Raw genomic sequence first — 27,250 nt, 5'->3', positions numbered from 1 at the left:
ACACAACCCATTCCACAATTTCAAATACATTTTAGAACATCTTTTTTTTTTTTTTTAAAGACCCCAGAGGTAATACTTGGTGAAATCACATTTGGCAGCCATTACAGCTGTGAATCATTTTGAATAAGATTCTACCAACTTTGCACAACTCTAAGTGGAAAAACTCAGAAGTGGGCAAGCGGAGCAAGCAGAGCGAGGTGGGTGGAAAGGACGGGACAGGCAGAGCACGGACTATATGCCAGCAGGATAGCACATATCTCCAATCATCTTTGCTGATAGCAATTTTGTGTTTCCATAAATGGATAAATTGGTATAATTTAGCATTTAGAGTTAAAGCTTCAACCCTTAGTTACCTCTTCCAATTTCAAATGAGCTTGAAATCGGTGAATACTAATATTTGTTATTGTTTTGCGTGACTACAACTCCAGCGATAAAATACAAAAATATAGACACGTTATATTTGAATAAGTTGTCAAAGCGGTCAACCCGTCTGCCCGGCTTCAGTTGGGTCATTATAATTCAAAACATTCTAAAATCACACACACGCCTCGCACGCTCGCCTTTAGTGAGTTTAGGCCATTATGTCAAAATTGCTCAAGCTCATTACATTTGGTTGAGATTCATTGATGGACCGCAATATTCAAACCTTGTCTCTGATTTTCAAGCAGATTTAAGTCAAGACTGAGACTGGACCATTCATGAACACGTAACACCTCTTTGAATGCCATTCTGGTGTCTTTCGTATTATAAAACTTGTGTAATTGTCCCACTGAAAAATAAAAACTCTATCCTAGGGTTAGGTTTTCAGAAGACTGAGGCTTGGCTTTGGTCCTTTCAATTTCTTTTGATCCTGAAAAACTCCCCAGTTCCTGGCGGTGATAAGCATACCCATAACATGATGCTGCCACCACAATACTTGAAAATCAAGACATTGCATTCACTTCACATAACTGGCCTGTATGACAAAGTGAAAAGAAATAAGCCTGTGTAAAAAAATATATATAAATTATGTTTTCAACAAAGCCATTAAGTAATACTGCAAGACAACACAGCAAATAAATAATTGCCTAAATTAAAAACTACGGGCTTGGTTCAAATCCAATACAACAAAACACAGAGTAAAACATTCTGTATTTTTAAGTATTGTGGTGGCAGCATCATGTTACAGGGACTGCGGAGTTTGTCAGGATCAAAGGAAATATGAAAAGAACAAAGTCCAGGTAAGAAGTAAGAGGAAACCCCACTGCAGTGTTCTGAAAACCTAACCTTGGGATAGAGTTTTAATTTTCAGCTGACAATTACACAAATTGTAATGCCAAAGACACAGCAGAATGGATTTCCAAGAGGTGATGAGTTCCTGAGTGGTCCAATCTCAGTCCAGACTTAAATTGGAATCAGAGACAGGTTTAAACGTACAATGCAGCCATTTTTTATCTCAATACCAAATCATTTCTGGGTAACAATGACCTTAATGTGATTGTTTTCAATTACAATGTCAAAAAGAAACAAAAATAGCTTCTTAGCATAGAGACATTTCTAAAGCAAGTATTTTTCTAGGACTATTTGGGAATGTTCTTAGTGAGATGAGGAAAACTGAAAACTAGCGGTGAATCCCAAACCACCACCTCGTCCCTACCAACTCGCTCGGAGGGCCCTCTCTTGTCACGTGTTGCTGACGAACCTCAGTGGATGACTTCCAGAGAGTGACGAGGAGAGCAATAAACCCATCAACTTCAGGACACATTTGTGACTTGAATTATGCAATACATGTTCCACTTCATGTTCCCCCTGTCCTTTTATAAACCTCAGTAACAGTTAAACATTTAATTTAGGATTCATTTCATCTGTTATATGTATCAAGTCTCGAAATCAGACATAAACAAATTCACATGGCAGACAATTAGTCACACCTCTCCATTATTTTTGTATAACATTGAACAAACTCCAAACATATTGCGGTGCGTGTCAGGATAGCACTTCGCTCTGAAGCCCCAACAGCCTCAATAATTTCTACTCCCTCAGTTTGGGAAACTTGTGCATATGGTGGAGGCGTGCGTGAACGCGCAAATGGAGGGCCCGAGGAGGGGCGAGGGTAAGGGAGTCATTTGGGATTCAGCCTAGCTGTTATTGGCAGAAAGGTTTGGAACTCTTTCTTATTGGTCTATTTACTAATTTACCGCCTGGTGATGTCACCAGGCAGGCCAAAACTCCAACCCACCAAAACAGGTTGAAATGTCAGGTCTTTTCAAACAGCTCTAAAAGGGCGTTATCATAATTTTCACAATTTCACAGTATTATTCCAACCCCAGAGTGTGGAAGTATATACAGTATAAAACACAGGAAATCTCATTTTTAACTGCACTGGGCCTTTAAATATTGCTGTCCATCACTGAGTTTGTGCAGTTTTGACAAAAAAAACATGTAACAGTAAATGTTGCCTAAGAGTTGTGCAAAGTTGGTAGAATCTTATTCAAAATGATTCACAGCTGTAATGGGGCGGCAGGTAGCCTAGTGGTTAGAGCATTGCTGACAAGGTAAAAATCTGTCATTCTGCCCCAAGGCAGTTAACCCACTGTTCCTAGGCCATCATTGTAAATAAGAATTTGTTCTTAACTGACTTGCCTAGTTAAATGAAAAAAATGGCTGCCAAAGGTGCTTCCACCAAATATCAATGGGGTGTGAAGACAAATGTTTTTTATTAATTTGGAAAATATTCTATCATTTTTGTTTTTCACTTTGTAAATTTAGAGTAGGTTGTCTAGATCGGTAGGAATAAAATGTATAATATAATCAATGTTTTGATTTCATTTTAAGGAAGCAGAATGTGTAGTCTTTCACTAAGCATCTTTATTTAATTAATACTATTAGGGAGGAATAATCGATGTAAAATAAAATCTTAATTGAAATGATAATATCACTGTTCCTGTTTGCTGTTTACTGTTGAATATGAAAGATGTATCGGTTGTTGCTTTTATGCAGTTCTGTCTTTGGTTAATGCACAATTGTGGTTCATGTCTGTGTAATCAATTTCATTGACAAAATAAATCAAGACTTTTTGTGGCTTATATTAATTTCTTAAAGCGGAAATCTGGAGTTGAAACAATAACAAAGCAGTACCCCACAACTGCTTTTGTAAAAAGCTGAGGGATGGAGCGGGAGAAATGTAACTACTCTCCAATGCATAGACTGAGCTATGGATTCAACGACAGACAATCAATGAGATCAAAATGATAGTTTTAACCATGTTTTGAAGCTATACAGTGTTTGTTTACGTTGTATATAAACAACTTTGGAGTAAAACAAGCTTACGGTTTGGACTCTAATGGGGACCAACAGTTGAACTAAGCTCATACGGCATTTATAAGTTACTGTATATTCTTCAAGAATCAATGGGTGTATATAATTCATTTAGAATTGATATATAATTAAGTCCAAAAATGGATGTAGGATTTGCAGACTGCCCCTTTAAAGTGTGTACTGACAGAAGGATCGGGACAATATATTCAAATCTGTGTTTCAGACATGGCAAACGGCTCACGAGTACAGTGCAGATGTACAGTACGTGCTGTAGCATGTTGTTAGTGCTTTTCCTTAGACAAAGGTCTGTTTCGGGAACACACACACAGTCATTTATTTCACTGGCATGTCAAAATATTGCGTCTACTGCCGCTAGTCACACCACCAGCCACAAGGGTGTGAGATTGTGTTGGGCAAAAAACCTCACCGTCTATTCCCATGGCAATAACTTGTGTCAGTTTCCAAGACCAATTAAGCGTAATGATACCCCCAAGGCAGTACCACATAGATCTACTTGGGGCCTCTTTTAATTGAATACACTTCTTTTAATACTTTGTCAGGCAGAGACTTTGAGAGCGGAATCCCACATCAATCTATGAATACAGAGTCTATAAGGAGCCAAGTATGTCAATAGGACAAAGAAGTGTGGCTCCTGCTAGCCTGGTTAAACCAGACGGAATGCTGTTACTAGTGCAGCGCCAGTCTGGTTTAACCAGTAGGAGAAGAGACAGCACAGCCACTGCCATCCAACTTCCCATTAGCAACCAATCCAGATCAAATTAAATTAGTAACTATTTATGTTGTGTTAAGTGTACAAAAACAGACACATTTTTTTTTTTGCGAGAAAACATTAAGAACTGAAACGCTAGCGCAACTGAAGAGCTGTAGATAATGACAGCAAGAAAAGCGCTTTGGCCTATATTGCTTTTCAATGTAGGTCACACATTAACATTCTGCTGCAGTGGCATTACAGACATAACGCACATTCTCTGCCTGCATGAACCCTACATGCTTAAATGAGGTAGTACATAAGGAAAACTGAAATGAAGCACACGCACACCATACATCAATGCATTGAGAATGTCATGTAAACCAGTATAGTATTGAATGCGGTTGGTTTGGAGTTAAAAGGCTGTCATTCCCTTGCGCACTGGTGTTGAGAACAATTGAAGCTGCCAAACCATAAACAGGAAATAAACAGCCAGTGAGCAGACGAGAGGTCCAAAGAATCGTTTTATTACAGCAATTCAATCATACTGAAAAACCCAACACCCATCACTCACAAGCTTATGAGCCTTGCATTAGAATGACCAGTATTTTGCCATTCATCCAGCAATTCGACTGCCGTGGTCCACACAAATGTAACTCACACAGCATGCTCATTCATAAAGACTTTTGGTTAGACCCAACTTCAAGCTGACTATAGACCTTTGAAGGACTTCAAGTTCAGCGACGGGATCTTTGTCATTAAAGCACAACGCCCTTTCAAAATGTTGATCCATTATTCCATTTAAACACAATTTTTATTTGACCTTTATTTAACTAGGCAAGTCAGCTAAGAACAAATTCTTATTTTCAATGACGGCCTGTTCAGGGGCAGAACAACAGATTTGTACCTTGTCAGCTCGGGGATTTGAACTTGAAACCTTTCGGTTACTAGTCCAACGCTCTAACCACTAGGCTACCCTGCCGCCCCACGAGTGATCCTCACAATCAAAGATAGTACAGGTGAAGAAACATTTCTATTGCAGTAAGACACAGCCTAAAGGACAGAGGAATTATACTGTAGGTCTTGGGAGTTACATTAATACCTTGCCTTGCCCTCAGCAATGGGTGTGGCACAGAAAAGCAGCTATGTTTGCACTCTTCTCTGAATATGACAAAATGGCAACATAGTGTAAGGGTGACTTCATATGTCTTTTGGATGTCATTCACTTTGAAACAGGATCTTATATGACTCAGAGGTAAGTGGGATGTTTGATACTAGAGTCCTACATCAAGTAGACATGGCAGACCTAAGGGCACAGACCATCAGCATATGGGCCTGCCAAGATTTGTCAGTAAGTCACAGGCCTCACACTGTGTGTGTGTGTGTGAGAGAGAGAGAGTGAGAACATTGCATTTTCATTCATTAGCAGACAGGGTTATATTCTCATTTCACAGCTAGCCATTCCCCTTGAGGTCTAAGTAAATGACCCTCTCGTTGTCCCTGCTGGCTGGACTGGGTGACAAAGCAAAACACACATTAGAGCAAAGCCCTGGACCTGCTGTAAGCAGCCTCAGTCCTGTTTCCAGGCACTACAAAAGGAAGCTGTGCAGCAACAGCGACTAATCCCAACTGTGAATTTCACAACCTGCTGGCAAGTACATTTGTGTCACAAACTGCTGTACATTGATGGATTGATTCATAACCTATTGCACAATTTCGGTAAGCAAGAGTGTCACTAAAAGTGTAAGAAAACACTAGCACATCTAGTAGCACTGCCAAAAAAAAAATATATATACACACATATATATATATATATATATATATATATATACACATATATATATACACATATATATATACACATATATATATATATATATATATATATATATATATATATATATATATATATATATATACAGTGCCTTGCAAAAGTATTCGGCCCCCTTGAACTTTGCGACCTTTTGCCACATTTCAGGCTTCAAACATAAAGATATAAAACTGTATTTTTTTGTGAAGAATCAACAACAAGTGGGACACAATCATGAAGTGGAACGACATTTATTGGATATTTCAAACTTTTTTAACAAATCAAAAACTGAAAAATTGGGCGTGCAAAATTATTCAGCCCCTTTACTTTCAGTGCAGCAAACTCTCTCCAGAAGTTCAGTGAGGATCTCTGAATGATCCAATGTTGACCTAAATGACTAATGATGATAAATACAATCCACCTGTGTGTAATCAAGTCTCCGTATAAATGCACCTGCACTGTGATAGTCTCAGAGGTCCGAGAGGTTAAAAGCGCAGAGAGCATCATGAAGAACAAGGAACACACCAGGCAGGTCCGAGATACTGTTGTGAAGAAGTTTAAAGCCGGATTTGGATACAAAAATATTTCCCAAGCTTTAAACATATGTACAGTAGCTTATGAAACAAGGTTCATGGTATCAATAATTTGCCAGTAACAGATCTCTGAAACTCACTTAGATAATACATTTTGATGATACAGTGGTAGGTTATAACATTTACAAAAAATACAGAAATTGTGTTGCTGTAGATATTCAGAACCACATTTCTGTATAGCTTAGAGAGGATCTCATGTTAAATACTGTTGAAGTAATATGGTTACAGGTTCATCTGCTTCACCTAAAGTCCATTCTTGTATGGACCACAAAGTACTAACAGTCAGTTCCCGGATAGCATGTGTGAAATGCTTGATAATGTATGTGATATCAACAGAGAGGTATATTTTCTGGGTGATTTAAATATCAAGCTGTCCCCTCAAGAAAAAGCTTCAAACTGTAACCAGTGCCTGCAACCTGGTTCAGGTTATCAGTCAACCTACCAGTGTAGTTACAAACAGCACAGGAATGAAATCATCAACATGTAGTTTGCTGTTTCAGTGTCTTTAGCTACTTTTGTCAGATGTTACTATGGAATACTGAAGTATAATTACAAGCATTTCATAAGTGTCAAAGGCTTTTATTGACAATTACATGAAGTTGATGCAAAGAGTTAATATTTGCGGTGTTGACCCTTCTTTTTTTCTTTCTTTTTTTTACCCCCAATTTCGTGATATCCAATTGTTAGTAGCTACTATCTTGTCTCATCGCTACAACTCCCGTACGGGCTCGGGAGAGACGAAGGTCGAAAGTCATGCGTTCTCCGATACACAACCCAACCATGCCGCACTGCTTCTTAACACAGCGCGCATCCAACCTGGAAGCCAGCTGCACCAATGTGTCGGAGGAAACACCATGCATCCGGCGACCTTGGTTAGCGTGCACTGTGCCCGGCCCGCCACAGGAGTCGCTGGTGCGCGATGAGACAAGGATATCCCCACCGGCTAAACCCTCCCTAACCCGGACGACGCTAGGCCAATTGTGCATCGCCCCACGGACCTCCCGGTCGCGGCCGGTTGTGACAGAGCCTGGGCCCGAACCCAGAGTCTCTGGTGGCCCTTAACCACTGCGCCACCCGGGAGGGTGACCCTTCTTTTTCAAGACCTCTGCAATCCACCCTGGCATGCTGTCAATTAACTTCTGGGCCACATCCTTACTGATGGCAGCCCATTCTTGCATAAGCAATGCTTGGACTTTGTCAGAATTTGTGGGTTTTTGTTTGTCCACCCGTCTCTTGAGGATTGACCACAAGTTCTCAATGGGATTAAGGTCTGGGGAGTTTCCTGGCCATGGAACTAAAATATCGATGTTTTGATCCCCAAGCCACTTAGTTATCACTTTTGCCTTATGGCAAAGCGCTCCATCATGCTGGAAAAGGCATTGTTCATCACCAAACTGTTCCTGGATGGTTGGGAGAAGTTGCTCTGGGAGGATGTGTTGGTACCATTCTTTATTCATGGCTGTGTTCTTAGGTAAAATTGTGAGTGAGCCGAGCCGACTCCCTTGGCTGAGAAGCAACCCCACACATGAATGGTCTCAGGATACTTTACTGTTGGCATGACACAGGACTGATGGTAGCACTCACCTTGTCTTCTCCGGACAAGCTTTTTTCCGGATGCCCCAAACAATCGGAAAGGGGATTCATCAGAGAAAATGACTTTACCCCAGTCCTTAGCAGTCCAATCCCTGTACCTTCTGCAGAATATCAGTCTGTCACTGATGTTTTTCCTGGAGAGAAGTGGCTTCTTTGCTGCCCTTCTTGACGCCAGGCCATCCTCAAAGTCTTCGCCTCAAATGCACTCACACCTGCCTGCTGCCATTCCTGAGCAAGCTCTGTGCTGGTGTTGCCCCGATCCCGCATCTGAATCAACTTTAGGAGACGGCCCTGGCGCTTGCTGGGATTTCTTGGGCGCCCTGAAGCCTTCTTCATGGTTGACAGAGGAAGAGCAATGATTCCAAGCACCACTCTCCTTTTGAAGCTTCCAGTCTGTTATTCAAACTCAATCAGCATGACAAAGTGATCTCCAGCCTTGTCCTCGTCAACACTCACACCTGTGTTAATGAGAGAATCACTGACATGATGTCATCTGGTCCTTTTGTGGCAGGGCTGAAATGCAGTGGAAATGTTTTTGGACGATTCAGTTCATTTGCATGGCAAAGAAGGACTTTGCAATTAATTGCAATTCATCTGATCACTCTTCATGACATTCTGGAGTATATACAAATTGCCATTATACAAACTGAGGCAGCAGACTTTGTGAAAATTAATATTTGTGTCATTCTCAAAACTTTTGGCCACGCCTGTAGATGTGGAAGGTGATATTGAGGTTATACAGCCCCTACCAGAACATTTATTAGCACAACAATTAGAATTATTAGCTCTGAAAACAGCTTGTGAATTGGGGGAAGGGAAGGCCCTTACTGTCTACTCAGACTCAGCATATGCTATTGGGGTTTGTTTGTCCTGGTGTGGGGTTTGGAGAGCAGGCACACCTATTAAAAACAGACCTTATGTTGAACAGTTGATTGAAGCTATGTGATAACCTAACAAATTGGCTATTGTTAAGATTGAGACACACAGGAGTGATTATGCTAGTATTGGTAACAGCATAGCTGATGAGGCGGCCAAATTGGCTGCTTTCTGTTGTCACACACATGCATTCTATTTTTAGTCGTTTGTGTCATCTGAAACTACTGATCTTGAGAAACAGCAGCAGGCTCAATCACCAAGTGTGGAGGGAGAGAGGGTGTGCTCTCTGTCCTAGGTCTAGCTCATGGCTACATATTTTGTCTGGCATGCCCTGTTTACCGTCAACCATGATCTCTACTGTTTGCTGATTGGCTCATGGAGTGAGTCACTCATCAAGGGGGGATATGGTAGAGAAGATTTCGGCCCGATGGTTTTGCCCAAATTTGAATCAGCACGTAAAACAGTTTATTTACCGTTGTGCGACATGTTTGTTATATAACATAGACAAGGGAACTCCACTGCAACCAGGGAAGTTCCCCACTCCAAAATGATCTTTTAGTCCACCTTGCTATGGATTTCATCGACATGTTAGAGCGAAAAGAAAGCAAGAGATGCTGCCTGGTGATAATTGGCAGGTTCACCAGGTGGGTGGAAGCATTTCCCACCACCAACTGCGATGCGCGAACAGTTGCAAAATTGCTAGTCAGGGAAATTATACTCCGGTTCGGAGTGCCTGAGGTTTTGTCTGCAGACAACGGCACCCATCTCATAGGAGATGTGGTTTCCCATGTGGCCAAAATGATGGGTGTTGACCAGAAGTTTGTGTCCATCTATCACTCACGGAATAATGGGGTTACAGAGATGGCTATTCAAACGATCAAAGGGAGGCTTGCAAAAGCCTGCCATTCCACAAACATTAGCTGGGTGGAATGCTTTCCCCTTGTCCTCATGGAAATGCACAGCAGTCTTAAAAAAGGTATGGGGTGTACACCTTATGAGATGTTAACATGACGACCCATGAACACACCAGGTGTTCGACCTATGACTGACCGACAGATAGACATAACTGAGGCACAGTGTGATCACATTGAGTACATGAAAGAACTAACCTCTATTGTCAGGTCTCTCCACTCGTCCCACAAGAAAGCAAACGAGGTTCCCCCAGGTGAAGACCCTGACGAGCTTCCCATAAATGTTGGAGACTGGGTGAAACTCAGAGTCCACAAACGAAAATGGAACCAACCACGATGGATGGGTCCGTTCCAGGTAACCATTGTGACACCAACAGCCCTGTGAGTGGCGAAGAGGTCCGGGCTGGCATCATCTCTCCCACTGAGAGCACATCCCAGTGGAAGCCATGGATGAGCGACTAGAGCGAAGGAGAGCAGGGCCCCGAGAACATCTGACGGAGGAAGAAGGTTCGAGCCAAAGGACAGAAGCAGAGGACCCAGACCAAAAGGCCAGAAAGAAAGATGAAGAAAGAGTAGAAGAAGGAGACATCATTTCACACTCACACTCAGGTTCTATAACTAGGAAACAGAGACTACACCGGGTGTGGTGGTTTGTTTTCCCCATCATCCTTTCCATGGGTCTCCTTGTCCACCTCAGGAGAGGTGAGTCCGTCTTCACGGTAAAAACTACCCACTCTGTGCGTTGTAATTATCCCAGCAGGCACCTGTGGATATAATTGTTAGGAAATGGAAGGTTGAGCATCAATCCCATACTGACCTCCCTAAGCCCGAAGTCACCTCCTGCCCTGTGTCTTTGTTTTAATGGGAAGGAAGATATGGGAGATACTTGAGTTTGTCGTGTATATATGGGTCAACTTTACCTCCTGGATTGGAGGGATGTTGTTATTTGGGGAGAAAAGAAATGTACATGTTAAGAATTCCAGTCACCAACCTTTTCAATGAGACAGGTCAAACCAACTCTGGGGAACTGAAGCTCGCCAGACGACTCATTCCAGACAATCAGGAAGCCTATGGTCATGTCCTACACCCGGGTGAGATTTTTGGTATGTCAGTCATAGCCTCCTGGGGTGTGGCTGTCCTGGGAAAGTGGGTAAACAATTGAACCTACTCTTTACAGGCCCATATGAATTTAACGATCTGAGGATTTAGCCAACTCTCATTAGATGTCCAAAATCTGAAAGCAGTTGTCGGCCGCCATGAGTTGGCTTTAGATTATCTTTTGGGGAAGGAAGGAGGACACTGTAACGTACTAGGTATTGTTGATCCTGACAATTGTGTTATGCTCCTCCCTGACTCCTCTGAGAATATGACTGCGATAATTGATAAGATTGCTGATCTTATTAAAACTTTCTCATAATCTGAAAAATCTGTCTTTGACCAAATTGGTGACTGATTTAATGCTACATTTGTAAATGTAACGGGGAAAGTTATGTTAACTTTGTTTTCATTGTTTACTCCTTTACTTGTAGGAGGTTTGGTGATTTGGCTACTGTTTATATTTGTAAGAAAATGACTGGAACTGCTCTTGAACATGCTGGAGTGATGATGTTGGTGGAAGCTGATACAAATCGTGCTGAAGGTGAGGCTGGTGCATTTCTGGCTTCTCTTAATCCCATTGTCTATCCAACTCGGGAGGTTCTTCACAGGACTCAGGAGGGATGGGAATATAGACAAACTCACCCCACCCCACCAGCATTCCAGGAACCTCCGGAGTTGTTTCTCCCTTTTGCAGGCCATCCCTGGGATCAAATGGATCCAGGGGATTTGCCAAATCTGTTTGATTTCAGAGGAGAATATTATGAATGAAGCTGTGAGACTAATTAGTCTCAAAGGGGGGAATGATGGCGTTCACTTTGGGGTCATGATAGGGGCTGCACCAAATGATTGATGTATTATAATAATTGATTATGCTTATGTTGTATTAATAGAAGGGGAAGGGCTATAAGACCCTCCCCCACTACATTTATTGGGTCCTGGACCACAAATTAGCAATATATGCATTATAATGTGTAATACTGTTCCACAGTTTCTAGTCTCAGTTTCTAGTCTCTGCCGCTTATAAGAAACGGTCTGAGAGATGTGTGAGCTATTGCAGTCGAAACAGGGTGTCTGTGAGAAAGCGCCTCAAGGCTAAAAGAGACACATAGACACAGAACCCTTCCAATGGAGTAAAGAGACAAGTCAGACATACCACTGTAAACCACACGGGAATGGAAATGACTTCTGAGCCCTTAGAAAATACTGGATTACTGCAAGTTTGTATAACTGTATATGCATGGGCTTGGTCTCATGAGTAGAAGGAGTTGACATAGGCAGTTACATCACTAGGGGTTGACTGCAAGCAACAAACGCTGACACTCCACGTATATATTGGGGTAGGCCGTCATTGTAAATAACCATTTGTTCTTAACTGACTTGCCTAGTTAAATCCCAAAAATATCTGACCAAATTATGAAAGACAAGTATTGTAATTTTGAATTCCATAAAGTGAGTGTGAAAGAGGTGAAAAAAGTATTGTTGTCTATCAACAATGACAAGCCACCGGAGTCTGACAACTTGGATGGAAAATTACTGAGGATAATAGCAGATGATATTGCCACTCCTATTTGCCATATTTTCAATTTAAACCTACTAGAAAGTGTGTGCTCCCAGGCCTGGAGGGAAGCAAAAGTAATTCCGCCACAGAAGAATAGTAAAGCCCCCTTTACTGGCTCAAAAAACGGACCAATCAGCCTGTTACCAACCCTTACCAAACTTTTGGAAAAAAGAGTGTTTTTGTTAGACTTCAGTGCGGCATTTGACCAATCATAGTCCGCTACTGGAAAAATGTATGTGTTTTGGCTTTACACCCCCTGCTATATTGTGGATAAAGAGTTACCTGTCTAACAGAACACAGACGGTGTTCTTTAATGGAATCCTCTCCAACATAATCCAGGTAGAATCAGGAATTCCCCTGGGTAGCTATGTAGGCCCCTTACTTTTTTCAATCTTTACTAACGACATGCCACTGTCTTTGAGTAAAGCCAGTGTGTCTATGTATGCGGATGACTCAACCCTATTACACGTCAGCTACTACAGCAACTGAAATGTCTGCAACCCTTAACAAAGAGCTGCAGTTAGTTTCAGTGTGGGTGACAAGGAATAAGTTAGTCCTAAATATTTCTAAAACGAAAAGCATTGTATTTGGGACAAATCATTCACTAAACCCTAAATTAAATATCGTAATAAATTATGTGGAAATTGAGCAAGTTGAGGTGACTAAACTGCTTGGAGAAACCCTGGATTGTACACTGTCATAGTCAAAACATATTGATACAACAGTAGCTAAAATGGGGAGAAGTCTGTCCATAATAAAGCACTGCTCTACCTTCTTAACAGCACTATCAATAAGGCAGGTCCTACAGGGCCTTGTTTTGTCGCACCTGGACTACTGCCCAGTCGTGGCAGTAGTCCAGTCGTTAAGTGCCACAAAAAGGGACTGAGGAAAATTGCAATTCGCTCAGAACAGGGCAGCACAGCTGGCCCGTGGATGTAAACAGAGAGCTAACATTAATAATATGCATGTCAATCTCTCTTGGCTCAAAGGGGAGAAGAGATTGACTTCATCACTACTTGTATTTGTGAGAGGTATTGGTGGCCTTTTTTTGTGAGGCATTGGAAAACTTACCTGGCCTTTGTGGTTGAATCTGTGTATTTGAAATTCCCTGCCCGGCTGAGGGATCTTACAGATAACTGTATGGGGTATAAAGATGAGGTAGTCATTCAAAAATCACGGTAAACTCTGTTATTGCCAACAGTTAGTCCATGCAACTTATTATGAGTCTTGTTAAGTACATTTTTACTTCTGAACCAATTTAGGCTTGCCATAACAAAGGAGCTGAATACTTTCTGACGCAACACATTTCAGCTTTTAATTTTTAATTAATTAGTAAAAAATTCATTCCACTTTGACATTATGGGGTATTGTGTGCAGGCCAGTGGCAAAAAAAATTGTAAGTGTAACTTTTAAATGCAGGCTTTAACACAACAAAATGTGTAAAACCTCTGGGGTGTAAATACTTTCCGAAGGCACTGTGGAAAATGCATTGGATTTGAAAAAAGTCACCGACTGTTGTTTTGAGGATGGAATTTAAAACCACAGGATTATGTCATTATGGTAACCACATTTAAACATTATTTAAACAGACAAACCTTGTATCAAATGTGTTCAATTTGTACCTTTCAGCAATGTCAGATATTCAACATTATAACTTTATTTTATTTATTTATTTGCACAAAAGAAAACAAGTAATAGACAAATATACAGATGAAAACAAATAACAAAATAAAAACCGGTGTGTGTGCAGGTGTGGTTGGAAGCCCAAGGGTTTATATGAAAACCACATCACAAACAAACAATATACAATACATAAGTACAAATATAATAAAGGTTTGTTAAAACAGATTATCCTACTAATTATAAATATACAAATGAACTGATCAGTATAATATCTGCTATCAGAAAAAAATATAGGCTGGGCGGAACCATACATCTAAGTTAAAGAATAGGACTAAATCTAATAAAACTTTATTTGAAGTGCATTTAAAGTTTGATTTGATTTAGTCCTACTCTTTAACTTAGATTTATGGTTGAGATGGAGACGTGAATCCAACATATCAATTATTAATTTGTTGACAAACTGGGATAAAGCCAGACTAAGTCAGTGGCACTGATGGAACTAACCAAGCAGAAGATTCATCTCCTTCAAATGTTGATATTTGGTTGCGTTGACAACTAAACCCAAAATTGAAATGGAAGAATAGGATTATGACAGTGGCTCGGATGGAACTATCCAAGCAATAGATAAATATCCTTTAAATTTTGATATTTGGATGTGTTGTCAACCAAACACAATTCAATATTACTTTTGAAATACAGTAAATAGCCTAAAGTTAAGGCTATTTTACAAACCAATGTAACATTCCATCTTAAAACGGGTAACTCATCCATGGCCACATTTGAGGTTACTGTAACTATAAATGTATTCTTATTTAATTATATAGACTGTGCATGGTCAAGATAGCATGCATACTGTCGGTTGTTGCAGGTCTGCGGAGAGCTTCACAATTGCTATAATAATCTGTGCAGAATATCGAACGGCATTGATCACTTGCACCATGTACTTATAATGTAATTTCAACTGCAATCCAACTTGTGTTCTGCTGTTAGAATGAAGCACAGTGATAATACATGAATCTGTTGTATAAATAAACAAAATATCTGATATTGCGTTCCCATTTTAACTTTGCAACGCTTTTAAATGGTTGAAAGCGCAGTGATATCCATTTGGATGGCAACGAAAGCAAAAATCGTTTTTCCATTGGAATTTGGTTGTGCTTTTAGATGGTTGAAAGCATCGTGAGTGATAACACATTGGAAATTCAACTCACTTTTGACTGTCTTTTTGAGTGGGTGAATATGGGTTGTAATCTCATTTATCAACTTCTCAACTAAATATTACCCAATTATCCATGTTGAAATGATGTGGTGTGCACTGTGGGTATTTGATCAAACACAAGATATTTTGTCCTCATATGACAATTCTGAGGCCACTTTTAGTGAGTCTCCAAAGAGGTCATTATTGTGCATTTGTCTCAGGCTGTCTTGGGAAGAGCCAGGACAAATGGGACAAGGACACCTTTTGCCTCTACAGGTGCTTTGAGTGCCAGTGCCTCAGGCAAAAACTGTTCATTCTCCTCTTCCACAACAAACTGCAATGTTTGGGACTTGTTCACACAGTAAATGGTGTTGCCAATGACAGCACAGCGAAAGGGCAAGGGGTTGGTCTGCTCCAGGGACGCACTGTTGTGCCATATCTTTACCACGGTGTTGTATTTGAACACGTTGACACCGTAGTCACGGTTGACATCAAACCTGTAGATGAAGTTTTTGAACGCCACCATGTCGGTGGATTTCTTCCTGCTGTTGTTGAACGGGCATTCCTCCCAGTCGTCTCTTTTAGTGTCATATCTTAGCAGACGATAAAATAGAGAGCCTCCGGACACGAACATCTCTCCATTACAGGTTGTTGCCTCGTGCGCAATAGCAAAAGCCCCTTTTGGTAGTGGCGCCACTGGGCGCCATCTATCCAGGCGAGGGTCATATTTCTCCACCGTAAAGAGACATTCCCCTCCGATTGCAAACAGGTAGCCGTCCATGGCCACCAGTTTGAGCTGAGACCGACCCTCGGTGAGCGGTCGAATTTCGCTCCAGCTGTCAGTGAGTGGGTTGTAGCAGAACACCTTGTCCGAGACCTTGCCTTTGTCGTCCTGCCTTTTCATTCCCCCTGCCACGAATAGGTAATTGTACATGGTGCATATCCCAGAGCCCTTTGTGTTGATTTCATCCGGCATCTTCGTCAGCACTTTCCAGTCCTTTGTCTCCGTGTTGTAATAGTAGATCACACGATTCTCATTCAGGGACACTATGGATAGAGGGCTCTGAGGGCGACTGTTCTCACGACTTGTAGGTCTGCTCCCGGTGCCGTCATACACCTCGTTGATTTCAGCCACCATCAACGCCCTCTTTCCCTCCATTCTCCTGGTGATAATTAGTTCTCTCTCCCCTCCGGTCAAACGCCCATAGACACCGGGATCCCGCAGTATTTGCAAGAAATTGTCACTCATGTACTTGTAGGCTTTCTCCTTCAACTCGCTGAGACGTTGCTTTTTGGCTATTGTCAAAATATCATAGCAGTTCTCAGCGGTAATCTGCTCCGACATTGTATCGAGAGCAGCTTGAACCGCGCAGGGGATTTGTAATATTTTAGCTCCGGTGATGACCTCTACAATATTATCCTTACTAACCTCCATTCGGCATGAGTAAATGTAATCCACCAAAATGGTCAAAGTCTTAAAACTCACCCCCTTCACTCGCAATACGTCTCGGGACTGCCGCGCCTTGAAATAGTCACTTTTCTCTGCCAAAACGGCTTTATGCGCTCCAAGTTTCTTTCCAGACACTTCAATCACTAAATCCGTCTCCTCTTTAGAAGCAAAGACTCCGTTTCCATATCCACATCCTTCCTGCCTCGACTGCAGTGCTGAGTTTCCCTGTGTAGCGTCTGGGTCGCTTTCTCCCCACGCAGCATTCTGTCCCGCACTGCCTGTCTGTCCGCGCTGATGTATTGTCAGCGCTTCTGCAGCGATACAATAGGTGACAGACGTAGAGCTCCCCTCCTTATGCTCCACCTGGGAACTCGCTTTATCAATCAGACAGTGATATTTCACAGCTCCTCCGCTGACTTCACACACGAGAGGGGTGCTCTGTGCTTGCGTTTCGTCATCCAGGCAGCAGACGGAATATCCCAGGCTGTGCGCCACGTCAGCCTGTGCGCGGCAATTATCCTCTACCGCATCGCGCTCTATTGAACAGGGCTGCTCTTTGTTGAGCTGTGGGGTATTGCAATGTGTTAATGACATATGCTTTTGATCATCATTTGCATTTCCTGAGCCATTCCTTGGTTGGCAACCATTATAAAATCCAAGACCCATCCTTCCATTGTCCATTTCAACAAGTGGTCTATTAGTCTCCCTAATACACTGGTACCCAAAGTTTTGATTCTCGTCTGGATCTGTTATCTCGGGTATATTTCCAACGAAGTCCTGCATCAGCAAAGCCATTTTGTCCACCTGCTCTTTCTCGTGACAGGCAGGTGGTGTATCAGCATCAACACTGTGTAGGCACAAGTCTGGGATGCACTGGTCACTGTTATCCATTATCAGAACGCACGGGTTTCTGATCTATGTATTTTTTAAATAATATTCTAGTTAAATCAGACAAGTCCAGTATATTGAAATAAGAGGCAATATAAGAGTCAATAGGTTTGATGGCAATCACCACTTAATGATCTCTTCCAGTCCCCTGGGCTAGGCCCACTACAGGCAATACAATTCATCTTCTGCACATCTATCACTCCAGTGTTTATTTTGCGAAATTGTAATTATTTCGCCACTACGGCCTATTTTTTGGTTTTCTATTGTGTTATTGACTGTACGTTTGTTTATCCCATGTGTACCTCCGTGGTGTTGTTTGTGTCGCACTGCTTTGCTTTATCTTGGCCAGGTCGCAGTTGTAAATGGGGAATTTGTTCTCAACTGGCGTACCTGGTTAAATAAAGGTGACAAAAAAAAAAACTCTGGATTGTCACGTATGCTATCTCCTCTGGTCTCTTATTCATTTTCATTTGATCAGAGGGAAATATAAAAGAAAGGCATTTCCCTTGCAGCAACACGGCGGGTGGATGATGCCACGCAAGGAACCTGGGGATCACCGAGGACACAATCCTGTTTTCCTTTGTCCATCTTCATTTCAGGGTTCAACAGGTGCTGGTGCATCATCTGTGGAGAGGTGGGGAAATTATGCGCATCTGCATCGAGATTTATTTACCTCTTCCAAACATAATATACACAACAGCGATAAATGTTTGAGACAGTGGATTGTGGATGTGGCTATTAGCGTTTTCACCACTGTATTCTGACTTTTAAGAATATACTTATATTGATAATGATCTATTTGATTTATACCATCTAATGTGTGCTATAGGCTATCAGAGGATTTGTGTTGATTGTGTAATTACTTTTGTGCGCCATAATATGTATACTGTGAGCAGCTTAATTTGTATCCATGGAACCACTTCAACAATTAAACACTTTCTTCCTTATTCTATTATTGCAATCAAAAATCTAGTTTTGAAACAAACAATACGAACTAAAGAACAAACGCATAAACTACAAAACTACAAAAGCCAAAGTTAATGACATACTTACTCGTACAATAGGCTTTACTCCCCAGCTGCAAAATATGGTGCCTGATGTAGGCTGGTTATAGCCTATCTGATGCAGCGCAGTTATAAGGGCTTTCCCGATCGCAAAACCGCTTTGCTTGAAGAAAGAGCGAGTCGAGCCCTGAAACCTTAAGCTATTCGCTACCGCAGACGACCGTGGCCTGTCAGTTTCGGATTGAGATAAGATTTAAGACTATTTTTCACCTTTAATATTCCTTGCAGCATAACTTCGAATCCCATCCAAACCAAATTTGAGAAAGTAAATTAGAAAAACAGTTAATGATTGAAGATTTGCCTTGCTCCTAAACAAATTTTGCGGATGATGTAATATAATGAAGGGATTCTGGTTTGTACATTAAACCCTCCCCTTTTATTAACCCTTCACAGAAGTGTAATCTAAAGTCTATCATTTATGACTGGAATGAATGCCAGAGAAATACATGCAGGTCAAATGGTTTAACCTATACCCCGTAATACATGTGGGATTGGATTATTGTTAATTTATTACTGCTTCCGTAAATTACTATAAGAAAGACAAACACTTACAAAAGAGAAGTGTGGGGATGGATAGCTAAACAAAAACGTAGGAATCAGATTCACACAGTGTATACAGCGCCTTCGGAAAGTATACAGACCCCTTGACTTTTTCCACATTTTGTTATGTTACAGCCTTATTCTAAAATTGATTAAATAAATGTTTTCCCTTAGCAATCTAGACACAATACCCCCATAATGACTAAGCAAAAACAGTTTTTTAGAATAAAAAAAACAACAGAAATACCTTATTTACATAAGTATTCAGAACCTTTGCTATGAAACAGGAAATTGAGCTCAGGTGCATCCGGTTTCCATTGATCATCCTTGAGATGTTTCTACGACTTAATTGGAGGCCACCTGTGGTAAATTCAATTGATTGGACATGATTTGAAAAGGCACACACCTGTATATATAATGTCCCACTGTTGACAGTGTATGTCAGAGAAAAAAACAAGCAATGAGGTCGAAGTAATTGTCTGTAGAGCTCCGAGACAGGATTTTGTCGAGACACAGATCTGTGGAAGGATGCAACCATTTCTGCAGCATTGGAAGCCCCCAAGAACACAGTGGCCTCCATCATTCTTAAATGGAAGAAGTTTGGAACCACCAAGACTATTCCTAGAGCTGGCCGCCTGGCCAAACTGAGCAATCAGGGGAGAAGGGCCTTGGTCTGGGAGGTGACCATGAACCCGATGGTCACTCTGATAGAGATCTAGAGTTCTTCTGTGGAGTTGAGAGAACCTTCCAGAAGGACTACCATCTCTGCAGCAGTCTACCAATCAGGCCATTATGGTAGAGTGGACAGATGTAAGCCACTGTAAAAGGCACATGACAGCCCACTTGAAGTTTGCCAAAAGGCACCTGAAGACTCAGACCATGAGAAACAAGATTATCTGGTCTCATGAAACCAAGATTGAACTCTTTTGGCCTGAATGCAAAGTGTCACGTCTGAAGGAAACCTGGCACCATCTCTACGGTGAAGCATGGAGGTGGCAGCATCATGCTGTGGGGATGTTTTTCAGCAGCAGAGACTGGGAAACAGTCACGATTGAGGGAAAGATGAACAGTGCAAAGTACAGAGAAATCCTTGATGAAAATCTGCTCCAGAGCGCTCAGGACCTTAGACTGGGTCAAAGGTTCACCTTCCAACAGGACATTGACCGTAAGCATACAGCCAAGACAATACAGCGGTGGCTTCAAGACAAGTCTCTGAACGTCCTTGAGTGGCCCAGCCAGAGCCTGGATTTGAACCCGGTCAAGCATCTCTGGAGAGACCTGAAAATAGCTGTTTAACAACGCTCCCCATCCAACCTGACAGAGATTGAGAGGATCTGCAGAGAAGAATGGGAGAAACTCTCCAAATACAGGTGTGTCAAGCTTGTAGCGATTCAAGGCTTTAATCGCTGCCAAAGGTGCTTCAACAAAGTACTGACTGAAGTGTCTGAATACTTAAAAAAATACATAAATTGTATTTAACCTTTATTTAACTAGGCAAGTCAGTTAAAAACAAATTCTTATTTACAATGCCGGCCTACCCCGGCCAAACCTGGACGACGCTGGGACAATTGTGCGCTGCCCATTGGGACTCCCAATTACGACCGGATGTGATGCAGCCTGGATTTACTTAAGTAAATGTGATAGTTCAGTTTTTTGTTTTGAATACATTTGCAAACATTTATTAAAACCTGTTTTTGCTTTGTCATTATGGGGTATTGTGTGTAGATTGATGAGGGGAAAAAACAATTTAATTAGTTTTAGAATAAGGCTGTAACGTAACAAGATGTGGAAAAAGACAAGAGGTCTGAATACTTTCCGAAGGCACTGTATATCCAGATTATCCAACTCAATATTGAAGGCACATAAAATGGATCCGTGGTATTGCAATCCCAGAGTAATTAGGCTTACAATATAAAGGGTTAAGGGCTATTACATTTTCCTACTCTCCTTCTGCCAAATGTCTTGTTCCATCTCAAACCCAGAATTGTGTCTTGAATGATCCCCATGTTGATAGCAAGTAGAACAACCAGCAACCGCCAACCAGCACCCAGGGCCTTTAATGAGAGTCTATTTTAATAGACCCTGCCTTTATCTTCAGGAGAGAGTGCATGGCTCATGACCAGATAACCACATGGGAAAAGCCTCCCCTCTGCACAGTTAATCAGAAATAGCTGTTGGCACAGGAAAGCAGAAGGTCATTTTAAATGGCTCAGAAACAATGGCGAGAAAAAGGAGGGAGAGGAGGGCCACAGGAAAGATCAAACCTCAGTTTCGCCGGGCTACAGTCTCTGATAGGATAGATCAATGGTTCCCAACCAGGGGTACTAGGACCCCTGACTAGGACTTGGGGATACTTTGCCAATTCAAAGGGGGTACTTGAGAAGACCCATGAGACCATAGGCCTACTGGTAAAATGCACATGAGTGGGTACTTCAGGGGTACTCCGGTCAGAGCAAAATTAAATTGGTGGCACAGCACCAAAAAAGGTTGGGAACCACTGGGATAGATAAAGGAGGATGCAGATGGGGACCAATGGAGGTCAACATACACACACGCACGCATGCACACACACACACACACACACACACACACACACACACACACACACACACACACACACACACACACACACACACACACACACACACACACACACACACACACACACAAAGTCCTGCAGTAGTTCACTGATGCCTGACCTCACTCTGACAGCAGAGATGAGCTGGTGAAAAAGGGATATTAGATATTATAAACCCTCTGTCATGCTTTATGATGCCACACTGATGGAGAGTGGGCAGCAAGCTAAAGGTCACAAACGCATACTTAATAATTCTACAGCCATTCTAGTATAAATTGTTGTTATGGGGCATTTATTCCTAATTTACGAATTCTCTTCGTTTATGAGTGGGCAGGATGAAGATGACCTCTTTCCGCAGCTCCATTAGTGTATTTCAGTATCCAGTACACAGACCAGAAGGAGTAGGACTCATTACCAGGGACATACAGTATATACTTCTCCGTGGAGGAGACCACTCCAGAGCAGGCTATATATAGGCCACTGCAGTTGACGGAAGGTAATAAAAGCGAAGGAAAAGATGGTATGAGAATAAGAATGAAGATGCAAGGGATGTGATTAGTCCCAGGCTGTATGTTATTTGCTTCACTGGGTTTTGTACATGAGAAATAACTTTGAGTGAGATCTCGAGGGTAGTTTTAGCTATAAGTCCCTTGGTATATTCAGTCAGTTTGTCTGTAGGCTTACCTGGATTGTTCTTACCTGGCATGCAAGATCAAAGAATGGTATATATTTTTTTACAGCTCTTTATCGTAAAAAGGATCTTGATCATTAACTGCGGATATGTCTTAAAAGTAGTTCACTCAAATTACATTAGTTTCCTTATTCTGTAAGCAGTCCGTGGACAAGGTATGAAAACAATCCATACTTTGGATTTACTTCCCTAGCCATTTCCAAATGCTAAGTTTTAGCATTTGTGGTACACATCCTATTCGAGTTCTTAGCCATTTTCGTGCATCATGCCCAAATCATCCGAAAGTATCTCAAATTGATTGTGAAGCTCAACAAAGTCACTGATAGATGATGTGAACATGAGGCACGGAAAATGCTCATATCTGTCCCATGACGTGAACGGGATTTGTGCCACAAATGCATTTTGAAACTGTGCCAGGGAAGCTAATCCAAAGCATGGATTGCTGTCATACCTTGTCCATAGACTGCTTACACAGTAAGAGAACCAATATGTCATTTTATAATATGGGTGCACTGTCCCTTTAGGGTTGGACAGGAGGAAGAATAAGGTGTCGTCATCATGCATGCAACCCACTGAAAAGAGTTTTATTTTAATGAATCCCCGTGGCAACTCTACCAGCATGTCTCATTGCTTTGGACATCTGAGATGGAACGCTGAGAAAATCCCATCAAGAAAGACACATCACAAGTTTGAAGTGGGCGTAGCATTATTAATGATAATCAATCATCAAGTGGAAACTGAGTTACATCACTGTATGGTTCCCATTCTTGTGGACAAATAAACAGCAGGCATCTTTTCCTAATTAGGCTTTAATCAGTGCTAATGAATCTTCCAGAGCAAGCAGCAGACAGTGATGTGAATGAACTCACTGTCCGGTCCCAAGGGACAGCCCACGGTACTGACGATGAAGCCATAGGCAACTTCACTGAGTGACACAGGAAGTTAGACATAACAGCAGCTTATATCTACACCATGCAAAATAAAACAGTATGCTGTACTGTAGATGTAAGCAGAGTATGTACTGTATAGTTGCCAATTACAACCTGGCCGGTTCCCCTCTCTCCACTGCGATTCTCTGCCTCTGGTGCTCTTCCATGCCGTCCCTAGGAGGGGTGCGTCACTTGAGTGGGTTGAGTCACTGACATGGTCTTCCTGTCTGGGTTGGCGCCCCCCCTTGGGTTGTGCCGTGGCAGAGGGCTTTGTGGGCTGTACTCGTCCTTGTCTCAGGATGGTAAGTTGGTGTTTGGAGATATCCCTCTAGTGGTGTGAGGGCTGTGCTTTGGAAAAGTGCGTGTGGTTATATCCTGCCTGTTTGGTCCTGTCCGGGGGTATCATCGGATGGGGCCACAGTGTCTCCTGACCCCTCCTGTCTCAGCCTCCAGTATTTATGCTGCAGTAGTTTATGTGTCGGGGGCTAGGGTTAGTCTGTTATATCTGGAGTATTTATCCTGTCTTATCTGGTGTCCTGTGTGAATTTAAGTATGCTCTCTAATTCTCTTTTTAAGTATGCTCTCTCTTTCTCTCTTTCTTTCTCTCTCTCGGAGGACCTGAGCCCTAGGACCATGCCTCAGGACTACCTGGCATGATGACTCTTTGCTGTCCCCAGTCCACCTGGCTGTGCTTCTGCTCCAGTTTCAACTGTTCTGCCTGCGGCTATGGAACCCTGACCTGTTCACCGGATGTGCTACCTGCCCCAGACCTGCTGTTTTCAACTCTCTAGAGACAGCAGGAGCAGTAGAGATAGTCTCAATGATCGGCTATGAAAAGCCAACTGACATTTACTCCTGAGATGCTGACCTGTTGCACCCTCGACAACTACTGTGATTATTATTATTTGACCATGCTGGTCATTTATGAACATTTGAACATCTTGGCCATGTTCTGTTATAATATCCACCTGGCACAGCCACAAGAGGACTGGCCACCCCTCATAGCCTGGTTCCTCTCTAGGTTTCTTCCTAGGTTTTGGCCTTTCTAGGGAGTTTTTCCTAGCCACCGTGCTTCTACACCTGCATTGCTTGCTGTTTGGGGTTTTTAGGCTGGGTTTCTGTACAGCACTCAGCTGATGTAAGAAGGGCTATATAAATGAATTTGATTTGATTTCAACTACATAGGGCAAGTGTCATAACCCTCCCAATGGAAAGAAAACTCAAAATGTACTCATTATTTGTCTGAAAGAGTTTCTCAAGGCTCTGCTTCAAAGCAGACATGGTTGCAGGAACTGTTATGATATGCATGCTCATGACTATCGCATAAAGGTTTGACAGATAGCAGCGGAGGAGAGGAGAGCTTTCATTTAAAATATATCTCTCCTGAAAGAGAAACACTGTGCTGGAAATTTGAATATGAATCCCAATTCTCTTCTCCATGATGCCATCCATTTGAAGAGTTTGCAAGTGAATTTCCTTTCTTGCTAATGCAGGCAGAATTGCTTGTCTATCTAGCTAGCAGAATCACCTCAAGTGGTTCTTATGTGAAGTAATGTGACTACCTAGAAATGGAAGATAAGAAATGTTCAGAGAGTAAAACGGATGAAATGTCATATTCACAAGTGAAAAGATGCACGCAAAGCCTCAACAAACATGACAGTGACTCTAACAGTTAACTGGAAGTTGAAGTCGAGCAAACTTACAGTAATTTGCTGAATTGAAGGCAGGCTTCTCCAGTACATAGCTTTCGGCCTCATCAGCCACCCTCTTTCCCAGCCCAAGGCAGGACACACTGAAAACACACACACACACACACACACACACACACACACAATATCTTCCACTGCTACGCATTAAAACCAGACTGCTTACATTTGCCTCTTTAATAAGCAAACTTCTTCCCACTAGTGCCAGAACAAGACTAACCCTAATGTGTATTGACTTTGCGTGGGTCTATTACCAATGTGAAGAAAGGGGATGCTTGGATAGGTCAGTGTACGTATGTTAAGTGTCTCTCACTGGCCCTGCAACCACATTTATTACTCACCAAGACAAATATTTGTCACAGGAACGTTCAATACTTAAATGGATGATTGAGGGTCATCGTAGAGCAGTCCCACTCTGGTAAAGGATGAGATCTATTGAATGTATTGGTGCTTTTTTTCACTAGATTCACGCTGATTTTTAACCAGAAGTTGAAACAACCGAGACATTCATTGTGGCAGATACTTCTTCAAGGGCTTTCTAAAGGAGGCCCTTCCAGGAATTCCAAGTGTTCCAAAGACATATTGTGCGGTGCAGAAATCTGCTGCCGTATCTCATTCCACATGGTTAAATATGAGTGAGACGATTACATCTCATCTGGAACTATTTCTCCATGCTCCTTTCCCCAGGGCTGGGGACCCCCCCAGCAGATCACAGAGGAGGGGAAGAAGAGAGAAGAAAACAGAGTGGAAGACTGAAAGAAAGGAAGGAAGCCCCATTGGCCAGTGTTTGTTCCTGTTGTTCCTCTCTCCCTCATATTTCCACCCTAATGAGATCACCATTACCCTGCCTCAGCCACAGCCACCTGCAGGGGAATTTGTGCTCCCAGCTGTCCCAGTAGAATCACAGCTAGCATAGCGAATGGCTAAGTTAGCATCGCTATTATTTGCTACTGCCTTCCTGACACCTGAAGTACTATCACCCCAAATCCAGAAATACAGTATCTTGGTAGAATCATATCTACAGCTCTGGAGGCTTTAATAGATGCCCACGCCACTCACTCATTGCCTGCAGAACCAAGAAGGAATCCTCTATGTGTCCAGGAAGAAAATAACTCAGAAGGATACAAAGTTGTTGCGAATCAATGTGTGCGTCACAAATGGCACCCTATTCCTTATGTAGTGCACTACTTTTGACCATGCCCAAAATAGGGCTTTGGTCCAATGTAGTGCACTAGGTAGGGAATGGGGTGCCATTTGGGATGTACACACTCCTACTCCTACTCACAATCAATATATCTGCCTATGCATGGCTGAGCCTTTACTCCATGACCCTTACACTCTGAAATGACTGTTACAAGCTGCGCTAGCTAGACTCTCTTTCCTTCTATGTGTCGTTCTTGCCACAGTGATTATATACATCTCAGGGGTGGATGAGCAGATGTGTAATTACAGAAAACACTTACCAACTGGTCTTGGTGTGTGATTGCAGGAAACCCTTGCCAACTAGCAGGACTTAATAGACCTGATGCAATCCCTACCCCTGAGCTGGCTCAGTGACCAACCACACAGAACGAGACAACCAATATTAGGGCAGAAAATTGTGTGTATGCTGCTTCTTTGTCATTTGCGATATCTTTTGAGAATGTGTATCTTAAAGACACGTTAATCTGATCTGATGTTGAGTCATACTGAGATAATCTGAAATGTTACAGTGAAGTAACTATACCGTCACCCACTAATATCCTCTTGGGTAATGCTTTGATGCAATTTGGTTCCAAAACCTGTCTACGCATCATACAAGAGGACCGACCGCTCTGATGATAAAATAGCAGGATTGAGAGAGACAGATTGTGGCTTAATGGCCCTACACTTTTGAGGTGAAAGCCAACAAATAGCATCTGAGCTACTTTCAACATAGAGTACAATTCCACGGCCAAACATAATTAACCTGCCGTGGATCAAAGCAGGGAAAAGGCTAGACAGAAACAAAGATGGTACTGTCTATTAGTGATAGGGCATTGCCTGTGTCAGTGACATCAACAGTGTTTGTTGTCCTCAGCTGTTGCCACACGGCTCATAGAGTAACAGGTAATGGGAAGGGGAAGACTTTACTTTTAAAGCACACTCACTTCCTCTGC

The 27,250-nt window shown here is 42.1% G+C and overlaps 2 protein-coding genes across 2 annotated transcripts in view; both read right to left on the bottom strand.

The window, feature by feature from the left end:
• Window positions 1–27,250, bottom strand: part of rps7 (ribosomal protein S7) — a 192,412-nt gene that overhangs the window by 121,116 nt on the left and 44,046 nt on the right. The window lies entirely within an intron of this gene.
• Window positions 14,080–19,020, bottom strand: LOC115107940 (kelch repeat and BTB domain-containing protein 11-like). The gene is made up of 2 exons (XM_029631729.2): window positions 18,658–19,020; window positions 14,080–18,228 (listed from the first exon to the last, which is right to left on the bottom strand). The coding sequence occupies exon 2, from the start codon at window positions 17,605–17,607 to the stop codon at window positions 15,484–15,486; it is 2,124 nt and encodes a 707-aa protein (XP_029487589.2). The 5' UTR covers window positions 17,608–18,228; window positions 18,658–19,020; the 3' UTR covers window positions 14,080–15,483.

This window comes from Oncorhynchus nerka, linkage group LG24, assembly GCF_034236695.1.
Source record: "Oncorhynchus nerka isolate Pitt River linkage group LG24, Oner_Uvic_2.0, whole genome shotgun sequence".
Classification (NCBI taxonomy): Eukaryota; Metazoa; Chordata; class Actinopteri; order Salmoniformes; family Salmonidae; genus Oncorhynchus; species Oncorhynchus nerka.
Note: the sequence above shows the minus strand (reverse complement) of the source record. Positions and strands in the feature narration are given on the sequence as shown.